At 37.9% G+C, this 16,614-nt stretch overlaps 4 protein-coding genes across 4 annotated transcripts; 1 reads left to right on the top strand and 3 right to left on the bottom strand.

Moving 5' to 3' along the window:
• The first annotated feature begins 981 nt into the window (after positions 1-981).
• LOC137746554 (glucan endo-1,3-beta-glucosidase 13) lies at positions 982-4,391 on the top strand. The gene is made up of 4 exons (XM_068486569.2): positions 982-1,413; positions 2,614-3,894; positions 3,985-4,015; positions 4,110-4,391. Exons 1-4 carry the CDS (start codon positions 1,356-1,358, stop codon positions 4,246-4,248), a joined length of 1,509 nt encoding a protein of 502 aa, XP_068342670.2. The 5' UTR covers positions 982-1,355; the 3' UTR covers positions 4,249-4,391.
• A 446-nt stretch (positions 4,392-4,837) lies between these two features.
• LOC137746555 (profilin-2) lies at positions 4,838-6,563 on the bottom strand. The gene is made up of 4 exons (XM_068486570.2): positions 6,297-6,563; positions 5,910-6,047; positions 5,491-5,633; positions 4,838-5,053 (listed from the first exon to the last, which is right to left on the bottom strand). The coding sequence occupies exons 1-3, from the start codon at positions 6,417-6,419 to the stop codon at positions 5,499-5,501; spliced, it is 396 nt and encodes a 131-aa protein (XP_068342671.1). The 5' UTR covers positions 6,420-6,563; the 3' UTR covers positions 4,838-5,053; positions 5,491-5,498.
• A 1,538-nt stretch (positions 6,564-8,101) lies between these two features.
• On the bottom strand, positions 8,102-9,720 carry LOC137748847 (profilin-2). The gene is made up of 3 exons (XM_068489035.2): positions 9,350-9,720; positions 8,661-8,798; positions 8,102-8,470 (listed from the first exon to the last, which is right to left on the bottom strand). Exons 1-3 carry the CDS (start codon positions 9,476-9,478, stop codon positions 8,336-8,338), a joined length of 402 nt encoding a protein of 133 aa, XP_068345136.1. The 5' UTR covers positions 9,479-9,720; the 3' UTR covers positions 8,102-8,335.
• Positions 9,721-10,201: 481 nt separating this feature from the next.
• Positions 10,202-13,232, bottom strand: LOC137748517 (derlin-1). The gene is made up of 7 exons (XM_068488683.2): positions 13,055-13,232; positions 12,267-12,402; positions 12,108-12,181; positions 11,757-11,850; positions 11,225-11,353; positions 10,948-11,108; positions 10,202-10,553 (listed from the first exon to the last, which is right to left on the bottom strand). Exons 1-7 carry the CDS (start codon positions 13,069-13,071, stop codon positions 10,433-10,435), a joined length of 732 nt encoding a protein of 243 aa, XP_068344784.2. The 5' UTR covers positions 13,072-13,232; the 3' UTR covers positions 10,202-10,432.
• Positions 13,233-16,614: the final 3,382 nt, after the last annotated feature.

The raw sequence follows: 16,614 nt of genomic DNA, 5'->3' as shown, positions 1-16,614 counted from the left end.
TTTTAATAAAAATGGGTCCCGGATCAAGCCACGTCAGCATTTAACTGAGAAATAAACGGCCAAGTTAACGGAAGGTATAACATTGACACAAATTCGTAAGATGAGGTATGACATTGTCAATTTTAAAAGATGAGGTATGAAAGTGTCATTTGACCCATACTTGAGGTAGTTTTTTGTAATTAACTCTAACTTTTAACGCTAATTGCTCGAGCAATTCATTACAAAGTAAAAATACACTCGAACAATTACAACTCATTAAGACAATAATTGTATATTGCCCAATTGGCCAGACAATTATTACCCTATGCAGTGAAAGTGCTCTTAAAAGCTTAAAGGGGATGTCCCTACTCCCAAGCCTTGTCATACATTCATTCCCAGTATTATTGAGGAAAATACTCAGGTTATTAAAAAAACACGAACACAAACCTTGCATAAGTTTAAAAGAAATTTAGCCACTCTTTTATCGCCAATTGATTTAAAGTAATATCTGAATTTTCTATTACTATACCGAGCGAACAAGCTTGTTTCACGTGCTTCACGTAGCTCAATTAAAGTTTTACACACGTTAAACTTAAAAATTTGCTGTACATGATGAGGTGTGAGAGAAGAGTTGAGAAATATTTAATTTAAAGGTGAAACCTCAACTTTCCGAAGTTATTCTTATTATCACATACAAAGACGGATGAATTTTTTTTAATAACAGCTAGTTGGTGCAGGTTGAAAATCTAAATCTCCTCCCTTCTCCTTCCTTCTTGTCCTCTCATTTTTTTTTTTTTATCTTTCTCTAGCTATAAAGAAGTCAATACAAAATGTTAATAAAATTAGTCGTAAGCAATGAGAGAATCCGGATCGAGACAGATAACTTGTAGCATAGGTAGTTCTAGATTTTACCCAGCAGACCAAAATCCAAAAGCAATAGACAAAGAGAAGTTTTACCTGCAAATATTCACTTTAAAATCCTAATATTCTAAATATTTAATCGAGGCAAGCAGAAAACCAACAGTAGCAGCTAACAGTGGGAAACAGATGCAAACGGACCCGATGCCTTTGAATTAACTAGATTTTATAATCAACTGCCAAGTCCGGTCCTTCCGCTGACACAAGCACTAATAACCCTGAAAAGCTTCTTCCCCCTACTTATAACTATGCATACGTACATCCAAAAGTGCTTATTAGCTTAAGTGCTTTCACGATCGAGCTCTGACTCTGACCAGAGCATAAAGGACTAAGGACAAGGGAGCCGTTGCTATTCACAAGTGGTAAGGAGAAGAACGTTGAAGAAATTGGTTGGAGCTCAGAGAGGAAGGAGAAAGGCAGAAGCAGAAGCTGTTTGAGAGAAGAAGGAAAGAGAGCAAATGGGAAGTGGGTTCTTCCGGCTTGTCATTGCCACTTCAGTGCTGCTTACACTTTTGGGTTTGTTTTTCTTTCTGGGTTCTTCTTATTTATATCTGTTGTTTTTGCTTTCTTTCTCTTTTCATGGGCAATGTTGATGATGGTGTTTGAAGTGCTTTCAAGTGGGATTTCTTTGTTCAAGAAGTGATTTTTCTTATTTGGATCTTTGTTTTCACCAAGTGCTTTTAGAGAAATTCACACACATTATGCACACAAAAAAAGGAAAATGTCGAATGTCGGTGCGGTTTCTTGCAAGTTACTATTTTTGCTGCATTATTGCTCATTATGGGATCTTTTTCTCATTTTTACCTTTTTTTTCAATATGGTGTGTGAAATTCTAAGAATTTAGGAGCTTAAAGTATTCAAGCTTCCATATTTTTTTAAAGAAGAAGAGTCCCTTTGTCTTCGTTTCTTAGATTAGATTAAAATATCGCTCAAATTATGATAAAAAATTTTATTTAAATTTTATTTTGGTCAGCTAGGTATATTTAGTGAAGGAGAGATGCCAAGAGACTCTCAAAAGTGAAACTTTCTATAGATTCTTATTTTAGACACAACGTTTTATAATGTTAGCACGAGAATTGACGTTAACTGTGAGGTCAGGCATGGAGAGTCCCACTTTAAGAGTCTCTAGCATTTCTCTTAGTTAAGTATTTATCAAGGTTACCTCATATACTTGTTTTGAAGTTGGAACCTTATTTATATAGATCTTAAAGGGGCAATGCCAAATTAATGATTTTCTTATTTAAGGTCCTCTACTATCTCTGCATCTTTAACCTTTTTTTTTCCATGTGGGTGGGATTTTGGGATATCCATTTGGACAGAGAATGCAATAATTGAGCTTTTGGGGACCCTATCTTGGCTTGGCCATATACAATATGATATGAAAACAACAAGTATAATGCGCTATGGTCAAGTGGAAAGTATTCAAATTTGAAATTTCAGCAGTTGGAAGGGTTCATTGCTGATGCTGCAAATAATCTTGAGAGGAAGCGATTATTCCGAATAATTAATGGATTTTGACATTGTTTAACTATCACTAGGAATTTGTTACGGGACTTGGTAATAGGGTTTCGGGTTTAATGGTAGTCCTTGGCTGGAAGACCACTATCCGTTGATGGTCATACGATCTTTTCAGTTGGTGTTTGTGTGTTTGAGTTACCGGACATTTTTGAATTGAATGAGTTTCATTTGTTTGAATCTTGTTGATCTTTGTGACAGATGTTTGCCGAGGAAGTACCATTGGAATTTGCTACGGTAGAAATGCTGATGATCTTCCGACGCCTGACAAAGCATCGCAGCTTGTGCAGCTCCATAACATTAAATATGTTAGGATTTACGACTCCAACATACAAGTTCTCAAGGCCTTTGCAAACACTGGCGTTGAACTTATGATTGGGGTTCCAAATTCAGATTTGTTGGCGTTTTCACAGTTCCAATCCAATGTAGACACCTGGCTCAAGAACAGTATCCTGCCTTACTACCCAGGGACGAAGATCACATACATAACGGTTGGAGCTGAAGTTACTGAGAGTTCCAGTAATTTCTCTGTCCAAGTAATGCCAGCCATGAGAAATGTCCTCACAGCCTTAAAAAAAGTTGGTCTGTCTAAGAAGATCAAATTATCAAGCACACATTCCCTCGGTGTTCTGTCCCGATCATTTCCTCCCTCAGCAGGGGCTTTTAATAGCAGCCATGCGTCTTTCCTGAAACCGCTGTTGGAATTCCTCGCTGAAAACCAGTCACCCTTCATGGTTGATATTTATCCATACTATGCTTACAGAGATTCTCCAAGCAATGTCACTTTGGATTACGCTCTATTTGATGCATCGTCAGAAGTTATTGATCCAAACACTGGTTTGATATACACTAACATGCTCGATGCTCAGATTGACGCTATATATTACGCGCTGATGGCCCTGAATTTCAAAACAATCAAAGTTATGGTCACTGAGACGGGCTGGCCTTCAAAAGGATCGCCTAAAGAGACAGCTGCAACTCCTGATAATGCACAAACTTACAATACCAATTTGATTCGCCATGTCATTAACAACACTGGCACTCCTGCAAAGCCGGGAGAGAGGCTGGATGTGTACATCTTCTCTTTGTTCAACGAAAATAGGAAGCCAGGGTTGGAATCTGAGAGGAACTGGGGGCTATTTTACCCAGACCAGACTAGCGTCTACAACCTGGATTTCACTGGAAAAAGTTCGGTGGATATGATTACAGAGACTAATGTTACCAGTTCAAATGGAACGACACCGACATGGTGCATTGCTTCGAGTAAGGCTTCTGAACTCGACTTGCAGAATGCCTTGGATTGGGCTTGTGGTCCTGGGAATGTGGACTGTAGAGCTATTCAGCCTAGCCAGCCTTGTTTCGAGCCAGATAATACCGTTTCTCATGCGTCATACGCATTCAACAGTTATTACCAGCAAAATGGGGCTACTGATATTGCTTGCAGTTTCGGAGGAACAGGGTTCAAGGTCGATAAGAACCCAAGTATGTATTCACGGATCCAAACTCCGCTCTTAAATTGAATTTCTTTTACAAGTCTCGCTGAAAACTAACTAATTTCCTCTGTTTTTGCAGGCTATGACAACTGCATCTATATGACTACTGGGTAAGTTTTATATATACGAAACCCTACGGATTCTGTTTGTTAATGTTGCACTCCATATTGACCTAGCTTTTCTTGTTTTGCAACTGTTGTACAGGAGCAACAAAACCGTGCCAAGTAATACGACTGCAATATCTTCTACTTCTTCCTCTTCCACAATGAGCGGAGTTCCGGTGTGGATTTGTAGTTGCTTTCTGGTGACTTTCATGTCGTTTCTTTCCCCCGATACCAGATAATGGCGATTCTTGTATTCCGGTGATTAGTGTAACGCAGGGAGCGGCGTTGGTTTGAAAGTTTTTGCCCCATTTTCAAGGGGAATGTAATTGCTGAACATCAAACTGCTCCCCAAGTTTTGTATGATAGTGCTTCGTCTTCTGAAGATGCGATCACGTGAATTACATATTTTTGCACACAAGAGGTTTAAGTTTGAACTAAAGATGTTGCATCTTATGTTGAAACTTCACGCCTCAATTGGAGAGGACGAATCGATGTAGCTACGATGAACATCTGCAATATGTCGAGGCAATACTGAAGTTTATGAATCGATTAAAGTTCAGCAAGAGGAATTAAAATACACCTCCAAGCATTACAATCGTGTAACTGTGCCTGTAACTTCGGCCACCATCACCTCAACGGAAGCCGGAATGTCACATACGTAGATTTCATCAACCCGACGCCCCGATGCTAACACGGCTTCCCCTGAGTCAAGGGTGCAACACAGATTTCATCGACTCGATGCTAACACGGCTTCCCCTGAATTCAACCGGTGTAAGGGATCATATCTTGTAAACAAAGAACCATTCACTGAAAACCGGAGAAAAACCATGATAAAAATAGAATTTCTATAAATTCATGCAAATTAATTTGGCACATCCATTTACTGAAATCCATTGGGCAAGCACCTCACTTGAAAATCATACAATACAAATCATCAAAGAAGTACAAAGACAATAATACAAGACCAATAATCATCAGTTCTCAAGCACCAAACTTTGTTTCCAAACGAGGTTCCAACGCTAGCAACACAGGTAGTTCTTCTCACTGCAACAAAACAATTCCGGCAGACGGGTTAGGATGTGCAGATGAAAACTTCTATAGAAATCGAGACGATTTCCCTAAGTAAAAGCATAAGAGCTTGCGTAAACTAGGATACACCGTGATCGTATCCCAAGCCAAACAAACTAGAGCATTTTTGCTCACTACTCTTACGCTGTGAGCATTACCACCACATTAAGTGCTGTTGGATGAGTTTAAATTTTGAGATTTGTGTAACAAACAGAGTAAATCACACTCATCCAATGGGGATTAATGTGGTGTAATGTTCACCGTTTCTTAAGGACAGCGAGCAAAAATGCACTCCTGGTCAAGCACTGAATCTGCATGTATTATAACTTTTCCACATGAAAGTGCTTCGTTGGCTTGTAGCGACATCCTAGTTGTATGTAAGTTTCTCTCAAGTGAAAGAGCGAGCAACATACCAAGGTATTTAGAGACCCTGCTCAACGAGGTAATCGCCAAGCCTTTCGACAACCATGTTGCATTGGCCAGGAGTCATCGGCTCGTCATAAATCCCGATCAGCAAAGCCATAGTGCTCTTCTTGACAGTAACACCACCAGGGCCCTGAAATTAAAGTGAACAAACCCAGATAAAAAACCATGAAAACAAGAAACTAAAGGGAAATACGCACAATTGGAACCCGTTACAAATGAAATGGAAACTAATCTGCGAGTATTTCCCAAAACCAAAATGCATAGGCATGAATCCTAATTTTGATTAAAAGTCATGTAACCGGTTCTATCTGCGAGTATTTCCCGAAACCAAAATGCATAGGCATGAATCATGCATGTGGGTTGTAAGTATTGGAACGAATGAATCAAATTAAGCGATGAAAATTACCTTCTTTCCTCGAATCACAACTCCTGGTTCACCCTGGATGACCATGTATTTGGTCCCTCCAAGATACAGCCCGGTCGGAGCAAGTGAACCCGGTTCATTGAAGTCATTCATAATGCCAGTCACCTCCTCAGGCTTCAACTAATTATCCCAAACAAAAACAACCAAAACACTAATCGATCAATAATTAAGCACAAATCTTTATAAAATTATAACATCCAACGATTCGATCAGATGAAAACCCAAACCACAGATCGCAGAAATGGATTTGTTTACTGAATCAAACTCTGACTTGCCCACCAAAATCTAAGATTTAAGCAAGATGGGATCATAAAAATTGAAAATTTGAAGTGTTATTGTGAGAAGAGAGTGAGAAAAAACGATGGGTACCTGAGGGAAGGTGGCACTCTGGGCCCAGACGCTGCCGTCGTGGCCGATGATGGCGGCGGCGGAGAGGTGGTTGCCTTCGATTTCGCACATCAGATGGTCGTCGACGTACGTTTGCCACGACATCTTGTTTCTGTTTTTTTTTGAGGTTTTTCGTAGGTTTGTGTGTGTCTGGTGGGATTTGCTGCTGAATCGGAGGTTTTGGGGTGTCTGCGGAGGAAATTCAGCTCTCGTTTCAAGCCTCTGTCTTCTATACTCAACAGCCAGCGTTCAAACAACGCACGCTGTTTTTAAATATGTTATTTTTATTTTTATTTTTTGTCTGAAGGGTGAATCAATTTAATTCAGAATTTTTTTACCATTTTTTGGTCGGATCCTATTTTTTCCTTATAAAAAAAAAGGGATGTATCAAGTGATTTTTCCCCTAAAAAAAACACATAGTTAGGAGATATTATGTGTTCAATATATTTATATGGTTGGAATTTGTGTGATTACTGGAACTCGTTTGGATAATGTTTTTAGAGAGTTAAAAATACTTCTTAAAGAGTAAAAGCACTTTCATTTTATAAATAGTTGTTTGTCAAACATTTTAAAAGTATTTTGAGATAAGAAGTGAAGCACTTTGAGTATTTTTTTTTTACAAGCACCGTTTTCTCTTAGAAGTGTTTCCAAAGGGAAACACGGGAAGCACTTGGCCTGATTAATGAAATTTTTTATATGCCTAAACTACTACTATTTGTTAATTTCGGAAGTCCAAAGTATCTCTGACTTTCACAAAGCCTCATAACTGACTTTAGACTCTCTATCACTCTCTTCGGGTTGGCATTTAACCGCTCATAGATTTCAATGGTTGGCATTGAGATCCACTCTTAATCTTTGTGTCCAGAGTCTACAAACCGAGAGATTCAAACCACTCAATTTAACCATACTGTCCCAATTAATCCACTACACTAATCCACCTCACAACAACTCAAAAACTTAAACGATCTGGATCTCTTTCTCCCTTTATTCCGCGAACTCCCAAACGCATAAATCCAAAGTGAATCTCATTCATCAACGACCACCCTCTTCCACCTCTTAGATCTCTCCGAGTCGACCTAGATCAGATTCTTTTTCTTAACCCTAACAGTTAACTTAGATTTCTGTCCTATCACTTTCCCAAAGAAGTCCTTTTTCTTTTTTTTTGATTTGGAGATATTCTCTATGATATGTGAGGACATGCAGCAACTTACAATTCTGAGGTCCTTCTCATTTCTTTTTGAAAAATGGCAATCCATGATGGTGGATTTTCCCCACCATTAAAACAAAAAAGATGACAAGTATTCCCTTGCCAGCAAAACCATTAATCAAACACCAAAATGGGAGGATGTATTATTTGAAGATCAATGGTTGCCAACTAGCAATGTGGCTTACAAGTGCATCAATGATTAAGAAAGAACTTTCATGCAATTGAAATGTCATATCTACGATATCTTAAGTCTATTATGCATCGTCGTATGAAAAAGTTAACATAATTGACGTATCTCATTAACTTAAAATACCTTTAAATTGATCATTCTATTGTTGATAAGTTTCCCTCATCCCATGGACACGTCCTTCTTTATATGCAAGTAGTTGTTTGATTCATTATTGTACTAAACGTGTAGAGAGCACATTCTCATAATTTTCATGAGAAAAAAAAAAAAAAAACCAAATCACATACTCACAACCAGCTATGCAAATATGTGCTGGCAAGCTTTTGCCAGGCGTAGAGATTCTTTAAGAAAAAACTACAAGAAATTAAGGAAAATAGGGAGGGAATAAAAGAATGCAAAAAACATAGAGTTTATGCAATTTGAACAATTTCAAACACCAAACAACTGCTTTTAGTCCTTGTCACATGGTTATTGTCTGCACCAACTTCACCACCAGTTTTTAGGGTTTTGGATGAAGGAGATGCAGACTGGGAACCAAAACCCCGAAACAAAAATAATAGAAAAATAAAAATAAAATCCAAAATTGAAATACTAGGAGATGATGAACATGGTATAATATTAATTAGCCTACAGGCCCTGATCAACGAGGTAATCGCCCAACCTCTCAACCACCATGTTGCACTGCCCTGGAGTCACTGGTTCTTCGTAGATTCCGAATACTAGAGCTTGCCCAGTTTTCTTTATGGTGATTCCTCCAGAGCCCTGCGAAACCAAAGTAGGAAGAATATCTTAGTCTAAAACTTGTGCATTGAATATGTGTAGTCCGACTATATATGAAACGGACAAAAGAACAAATTGTTGATATGAAATCAATAATGCGTCAATATCATTGAGCTAACAAAACGTAATGACATGTTATTGATACATTATCGACATTATGAAAGGCTCGTACCTTCTTGCCACGAATGACAGCGCCAGGCTCTCCCTGGATTACCATGTACTTTGTGCCTCCAAGGTGCAGGCCAGTTGGAGCAAGGTGACCCGGTTCCTCGAAATCCTTGTTGATACCAGTCATCTCCTCTGGCTTAAACTGCAAGTAAAGATTGATATATAATGTTCCCTAAGTAAATCCACAAGCACATGCATTTCTGTGTGAAAGAGGTCAACCACAGATTCACAATGCTGCATGCAAACAGCTACATTGAACACCAACCAACATACAATAAAGACGGAAATATAAGTATATTATGGTGTCAAACTGTGAACTCGTAGTATTAATCACGACGATTTATGGATGAATGTGTGTTTCGATTCCCAATATGCCAATATAACCATATATTGTTTGGCAACATATTTCTCTAAGAAATCACTATCCTACGATATTTTGAATATATGGATCAGATGAAGTAAATCATGTAGTACAATCATATTGAACACCAAATACATACAACCAAGACGATGGTAATATACTATGTTGTCAGATTGTGGACAGGAATAATAACCATGACGATTGAAGCTTCAAGATCGTCTGTGTGTACAGTGTGACGATACAACCAATTATTATCCAGAAACACAAGTCCGAAAAGAAAGCACAAAGGAAAGCATGCAAATGGTGAAAGGTGGAGCGGGGTAGGGTTGGACCTGAGGGAAGGAAGAGCTCTTGGCCCAGACACTTCCATCAAGACCGACGATGGCAGCGGCGGTGAGATGCTGTCCCTGGCCGTCAATGTCACACATCAAGTGGTCGTCCACGTAGGTCTGCCACGACATTTTCGATTACCTCGATCTTGTAATGCAAGAGTCTGTCTTCTGTGTTGCTTGTGGTGCTATTCTTTGTTGTTATACAGGTAGCTGTGAGGATTGTTTTCTGAAGGAAGAAGTGATTTGTTTGTTTGGTGGAGTTATTAATGTTGTGGTTTGGTTACTCCATTGGGGTTAGTTTGAGAAAGCAAATTATAAACAGAGGGAGGAGAGAGAAATGTGGGGGGAGAGAAACATGGATCTCATCTGATGGCTCACCTCCCTTCTCTCTATCCTTCATATTCATGCTGCCACGTGTCGCTTTGTCCTTGGTCTTTGCTCCACTTTGACCATTTTCCCTCAGTTTCTGTTCGAGAAATATTGCTGTTTATCCCAAATCTCATTTCTCTCCAAATCCATCCATCATACTCTTACCTGAAATTGCCAACAGAACTACAAGCTGTTTAATGTTGTAGTCCGATTCTGGAATAGACGTCTGTTCTTTAATCCGTCATTATGATATAAAAAACACGTAATTGTCATTGTAAGCCAACGGAATGTATGAACATACTATTAATGCATTCTCGACAATATCCTGTCTATTTTGTAATGAAGAAAAGAACGTCTTGCACCAAGAATTTCTAATTCAAGTTGACAATTTGATTATCATACATCATCTGTTGGATCAATTGGTAACAAAATTTTGAGCTATCGTATTTAAATTCAAACATATGGTGCACCAAGAACGAAAAATTGGTAAAAAAATTTCTCTGCATCATTGGCATTCATAGTAACTTACACAACTTCACGAGTTCAACAAACTATGAAAACGTATCCTCAATGGGGAAGGAATTTTTTTTCTACATTTGCAACAATTATGGCCCTATGATTAAATTGCTTCCTTTCTGCTTGTTAGTTTCGGCCTCCACAAAAGTGAGAAAGTTGAAATGATCGGAAAAATCTCATCCCCTTTGCAGATCACAATCACTCACTAAGTCGATAAGACCTCCCTCTGAAAGCCACACCAGCAGCAGCTGGGGGAGGTGGTTGGGTTCTGCTAGTTGGTGGAGGAGCTCCGATCCTCCATCTTGCGACTATTTTACGTCTGTTCAGTAACAGTTAAGGAAATCTTTATGGACAAACTACCTTCAAGTGGGTATGATTAATTGACTAGTGATAAATCAATTACTACCATGTAGCGCTAAAGCATGGCAATGCCCAGAAAAGCGTGACAACTATACTGCAAAAAGAGGACGATTATGATACGTAGAACATGGATGAGCTACATTTATTTAGGTATGCAAATGTGGTGATCCAAATACGAAACTAAAACTTGAGTGCAATGAGCTACAAGTAGAATGCAGTAGGCAAGCACGGAAGAAACTAAAGTTCAAACAGATGATATGTGAAGGAGAATGAATAGCAATATGATAGCTTCGATTTTGCATGAATTACTTTGCAACTTTAAAAAAATAAATAAATGAATCGAGTAAGGATACACCCATCTCGGAGTCTGTAATATGTTCTTTCCACCTGCCAATGGATGCAACACAGTCAAGAAGTAAAACAGATGTCCGGCAATGATTCCCAGCAGATCTGGCATAATTGGGGAACCAAAGATGACGTCCAAGGCAAGCATTGCCCAGGGAAGATAAAACGCCTGCAATCACAATATACAGAAATTGCATGCACCAGACATTATGAATAAGTAGATGCAGATAAATTACAAAACAGAAGCACCCAAGAGAAACTTTGAATGTATACCAATGTCCGTACCTTAAGTTGCACGAGACCATATATGTTGACGTTGGCATTTGGAAATTCTCTACTCCAGACATAAACAAGCATGAACACGAGAGATATTCCCAAGAAAGGAGAATAAAATATAGGGATAGCAGATAAAACCTAAAATTTCAAGACAAGAGTAAAGATGAAAACAGGAAATATGATTGGAGTACAATTCACTGACAATAAGATCCTATCAAGCTACACTATATGAGACATAATCAAAAGCGCAACAACTTCCTTAAGTTTAAAAATTTCAATAGTATATTTCCCTGTGAAACAAAAGGCTGCAATAGTAGATTGACACTGAACAGGAAGATAAAAAGGATACATGATGAAGAGTAAAAACGAAGTAAAATCGGCCTTTTGAGTTAAAAAAAAAAAAAAAAAAAAATCAATTCCCCTTTAATTTCTAGACAGCTTATGTGATTGTAAGTTAGCCTAGACACCACAGCAAAACAGACTTGACCTTTCTGAAGAAACAGACTAAAAAGCAAAAGTATGATGATGACAACTCACGCACCAATAATGTCGTGGCTCCAAATATCATCATCCATAAGAAATCTGCTGTTCGTCGATCAAATGGTCCCTTTTCAAGTTGAACTCCATATCTTGCTCTGTGCAATAATTAACATTTTTGTATTAGTGCATGAATAATCATGTTCCATTATTCAAATATCAGTTGATCCATTAGTTGAAGAAGTATGAATCTGTCTCCGACTAGATAACATGCTGCATTAAAGGGAAAGTTGTATGCTTTCAAAAGGAGAAGTACCACTAGGTATCCTATATAACTATTACTTACAGAAGTATAGACTGACAAAGATCTATTTTCAGTTCATCTGACTAGGTATACTACAGAACTATTACTTACATCATCAGAAGGCGGATTCCAAAGTTGACGGAGAAGTTTCCAAGGAAAAAGAAGTTTGTAAACAACCTCCAAACCTACAAAGAATGGTGAAGTTCAAAATCCCCAATTGATATCTTAACAACTAAGCACAAATCTTATATTATCTGATGGGATACATACCTGGAAATGTGAGAATACTAGTTCATGCACTAATGCAATACTTTCCCGATCATAAAGCCCCAATTGAAAGGTTGTCGTTGCAATTACACAGAGGGTACCATAAGCCTTGCTTATGGGTGGGAGTGACTGATACCATCTGAAACAAGCAAATAATGGTTGTAACTTGCGATCGGAGCAACTGTATCTTCAGGGAAAACAATAAGATGCACAAGATAGCTGGATGATCGTACTCAATCATCGTGGACAAGAGCAGAGCCATTATGAAGATAAAACCATATACAATATATCAATCAAACCCTATATTGTCATCAATCCAATAAACCACTCGTTGCTATGCTAACTTCATCTGGAAGTTATACACCCACAACAATGCCTAACTTAGCTAATCTGTCCAATCCACAATCACAAAAACCCGATTTCTTGGGGCAGCAACTCAAAGTCCTCAGGGCCATGAAACCAATGCAAACACTCTAAAACATTTAATATAACCAACACCAGCATCTCAAGAACTCCCATTTAAAAATTGGGTTTATCATCTTTTCTCCAAAAAAAAAAAAAAGGGTTTATCATGTTGTACACAACACAGTTGAATTCAAGTTTAGGATTCAAATTGCTACTAAAATATAGCTAAACAAAAACACCATCAAATGCAACCTAGTAAAATTTAACAGCACCAAAATCAAAACCCAATATATAAATTCAAGTATAATGGCAGAAATAATTTATAATAATAATCCATGAATCTGAGAACGAAATAGAGAGAAGAAAGAAGAGGGTATTAGTATTACTCGGCAGGAGAAGACATGGGTGAACCAGAATTGAAGAAAGCTAATTTGAGCGGTGACCCAGTTGAGATCTCTGTCCAGTTCCTAATTGCTCGGTTCGATCTAATAACTTCGATTTGAAGGCAAGGGAAGAAGAGGCTTGCTCATACAAAAACGACCACCCAGAACCGGAAGCTTCTGTAAGTCCATCGCTTTCGTACACGTTTTTTAGTACTCGCACGTGCGAACCGCTTGCAATTGGGTTGTTAATTGGGCTGAGCATGTGCTTGTTGGGTTGAGCCCTATGAATTGAAGTTGGGCTAGGAATTGACCCAAAAGTTATCAGCTGGCTATGGGGTATCTGGGCCACTGAGCCTACAGGTCACTGACCCAAAAGTTAGGAGTTCAATATGGGATTAAATTTTCTTTTGTATATGGGAATTGTTATTAGTACTCCAAAAATCTCATTCTACATTCTAAATTTTCTATATTTGGAAAGAAAAATGCACTCGTGAGGAGTGTAGAATGAGATTTTTGAAGTGCCAATAACACTTCCCTTGTATATATGATAAGATTTAGTGGCAGATTCAAAAAAAAATTCCTTGGTGGAGAGATGTATCTTGGTCTGGAGTTCTTGCCTAAATTTATCTCTGTGTTGGTGAGTGGATCTTATCAATTGTGAGGTCAGGGCGATTAAGGAAGTTGAGATGAAGAAATTTAGATAAAGTGGGTGAATTTTGGTGAAATGGGGTTGAAATGGAAGAGAGAAGCTATATATGGTCACTAGTTTTGGGTAGAAAAGGATAAATGTGAAGAATATTAGGCTCCATTATAAAATCAATTGATAACATGGAGAATAGTTCAACGTCTTATAAGTTCTTGCAAGGTATCTTTTTTTTTTTATTGATGTGGGACTCTTTTACCTTCACATCCTCATATGCTCATCACGTGTGATCAATTTTCAAGCAAACATGTGGACAACCCAAATTGGGTGACGTAGAGTACGTGTGGCCACTGGGCATCACACGCGAGCCAACTTGCTCTGATATCATGAAGAAAGTTGGGGCTTCACTATAAAACCAATTGGCAATATAAATAGTAGTCTAACCTCTTATAAATTTTTGCAAGATTTCTCTTTTTACCCATATGAAACTCTTTTACCCTCACATCCGCGTAATATGCAGCCCCACACCAACTTTCCTTTCCCAACTACTGGGTGGGCAAATGCAGTCTGGTACGGAGATTTTTCACAGTTTGGGTGTACAGCTGACCACCCTTGTCATTGAGCGAGTCTACCCTTGCGCATCTTCATGCATTTGCCTAGGACTACACTATTGTACTCTTTGATGTGTGGTGAATTTCAAGCCTAGCATGCAGACAATACAATTGGGTGACGTGGGGCACATGTGGGCGTCAGACTTCACACATAGACCAACTTGATCTGATACCATGAATAAAGTTGGGTTTCACCATAAAATTAAAGAAAAACTAATGAAAATGATTTGAAAACTTTGAGTTTTAACGATAGAGACAAAATAACGGGTAAAATGAATAATATTATGATTGATTTTTTTGTGTAAAAATGTGGTTTTTCGTTAAAATAAATAGTACCATGAGTTTTTCGTTAAAACTCTCTAAAATTCATTGACAATATAAATAGTAATTCAAGTACTTATAAATACATACAAAGTAATTTTTTTTTTCCGATGTGATCTCGAAATCCACCACTTATAAGATTTAATGTCACAATTCTATTTAAGCTACAACTCATTGACTAAGAAGAGAAAAAGTTGCATGAAACATTTTATAGGGAGACATATCTTCATCATACGTTTCACCTAAATTGATCATTATGCAGTGGGTTCTAGAGGGTCCTAATGCATGATTAAGAATTAGTTAGTCTTAAATTTCCATAATTTATGGTTTGATTTAGAAGAATATCGTCACTGCACCAATTATGGTCCTGGTGGACCAAACCAAACCTACCCAATCTTCGTAGGAGATTATACAGTGTGCCCGAATGACCTGTCTGCTGCTGCTGTCAACTTCTTATATATTAATTGATATCTTCACCAGCAACCCCATGCTGCTCTGCTCAAATGCTTGCCTATAAATGTTATAAATAAAAGTCACCTGAGTAGGTTTTGTAAAAAGACCAAAAGGGCAAAACTAGAACGAAATGGATGCACCATACGCTGTGTGCTATGTTCATGCACTGCACGTTCAATGTATACTAGCTAGCTAAGGCCAATGATTTTCCGGTTTCTTCTTTCGCACTCTCAGTTTCTTCGCTTCCGGTTTTTATGGATAGTGTTGTTCACACTCTATTTTTACTTCTCACACACCCCTATTAATTATTGGTCAACTGATCTTCTTCAATTCATTCGATTAGATGACATAAAATTAAGGGAGGTTTGAGAAGTAAAAATGAGTGTATGGATCGCACTAGCCGCTTTATGTTTTTCATATCATCTTGTTTTTGTCTTTTGATTCTCTTTTAATTTATTTAATTCCAAAACTAGAAACAAAGGAATGAATGCAAAACAGGTAAACAGGAGTGAAAATTATGATTCGCGTGATAGTCGTTTCCTAATGACAACACCAAAAGCTTTGATGGTAAAGAATTTACTCTCGTCCTCCTGATGGATGAGAGATCGACTTTCATTCGGTTTCACGCTTAAATATAAGGAGGATTTGGTTCTAATGTGTATTCACATTAAAGAAGAAAGAGCGTTGCTTTAGACATGATAGTCACTCTAATGTATGGTATACCATTTACCCTCATATTTTGATAACAGTTCAACTCTCGTTTAATTTCACTCGTTACTCTCATATTTGGTTGACTTATCAACTCTCGTTTAGTTTCACACAACTAGAAGTACTCGATGCTAGACGAAGCATTCACATCAAAAGTTCGACTAGTCTTGCTGCGGACGGATTAATTACATCAGTTCTTAGTAAGTGCATGAAATTAAGTTTGTAAACTCACAAGCCCCATGATGCTTCTTGTCCCTGCAACACAAAGCAAAGCCAGCCGACAGAATGGTACTACATTGTTAAATATTGTTGTTATTATTAGCCTATTACTTTTGGCTAATAATTAATTAAGGATGTGGGATTAAAGGTTAGGTTTAATTGGATTAATAAGCTCCGTAATGCTAGGGTAGTCGGAAGATAATTCCTGTATCAAGAAAAATAAAATTAAAATCATGTGATAAAGTCTATTAGGATATAGGCCCAAAATTAAAAGTTTTGTCAACTCTCTATTAATTGTTAGCTCGTGAGCCTCACATATGAGGCTAAAAATATAAAGTTTCTTCCACTCTCCATTTTATTCTCATATATTTAGCTTACGTGCTAACAATTAATGGAGAGTTGAGAAAATTTTTAATTTTGAACCTAAACCCTAACGAACTTCACCACATAACTTTAAATCTTAAATTTTTTACCATATGAACTATCTTCCGACGCCCTTATCATCGCAAAGACAAATAAAATGAGAAACAATTATTATATGGCTTTACAGTGAAACATTGGAAGCGTAGCGACGCAACAAGCATCATGGTTTCAACGAGACATTGCCA

This window comes from Pyrus communis, chromosome 2 (assembly GCF_041283825.1).
Source record: "Pyrus communis isolate YQ-2024b chromosome 2, ASM4128382v1, whole genome shotgun sequence".
NCBI lineage: Eukaryota > Viridiplantae > Streptophyta > Magnoliopsida > Rosales > Rosaceae > Pyrus > Pyrus communis.
Note: the sequence above shows the minus strand (reverse complement) of the source record. Positions and strands in the feature narration are given on the sequence as shown.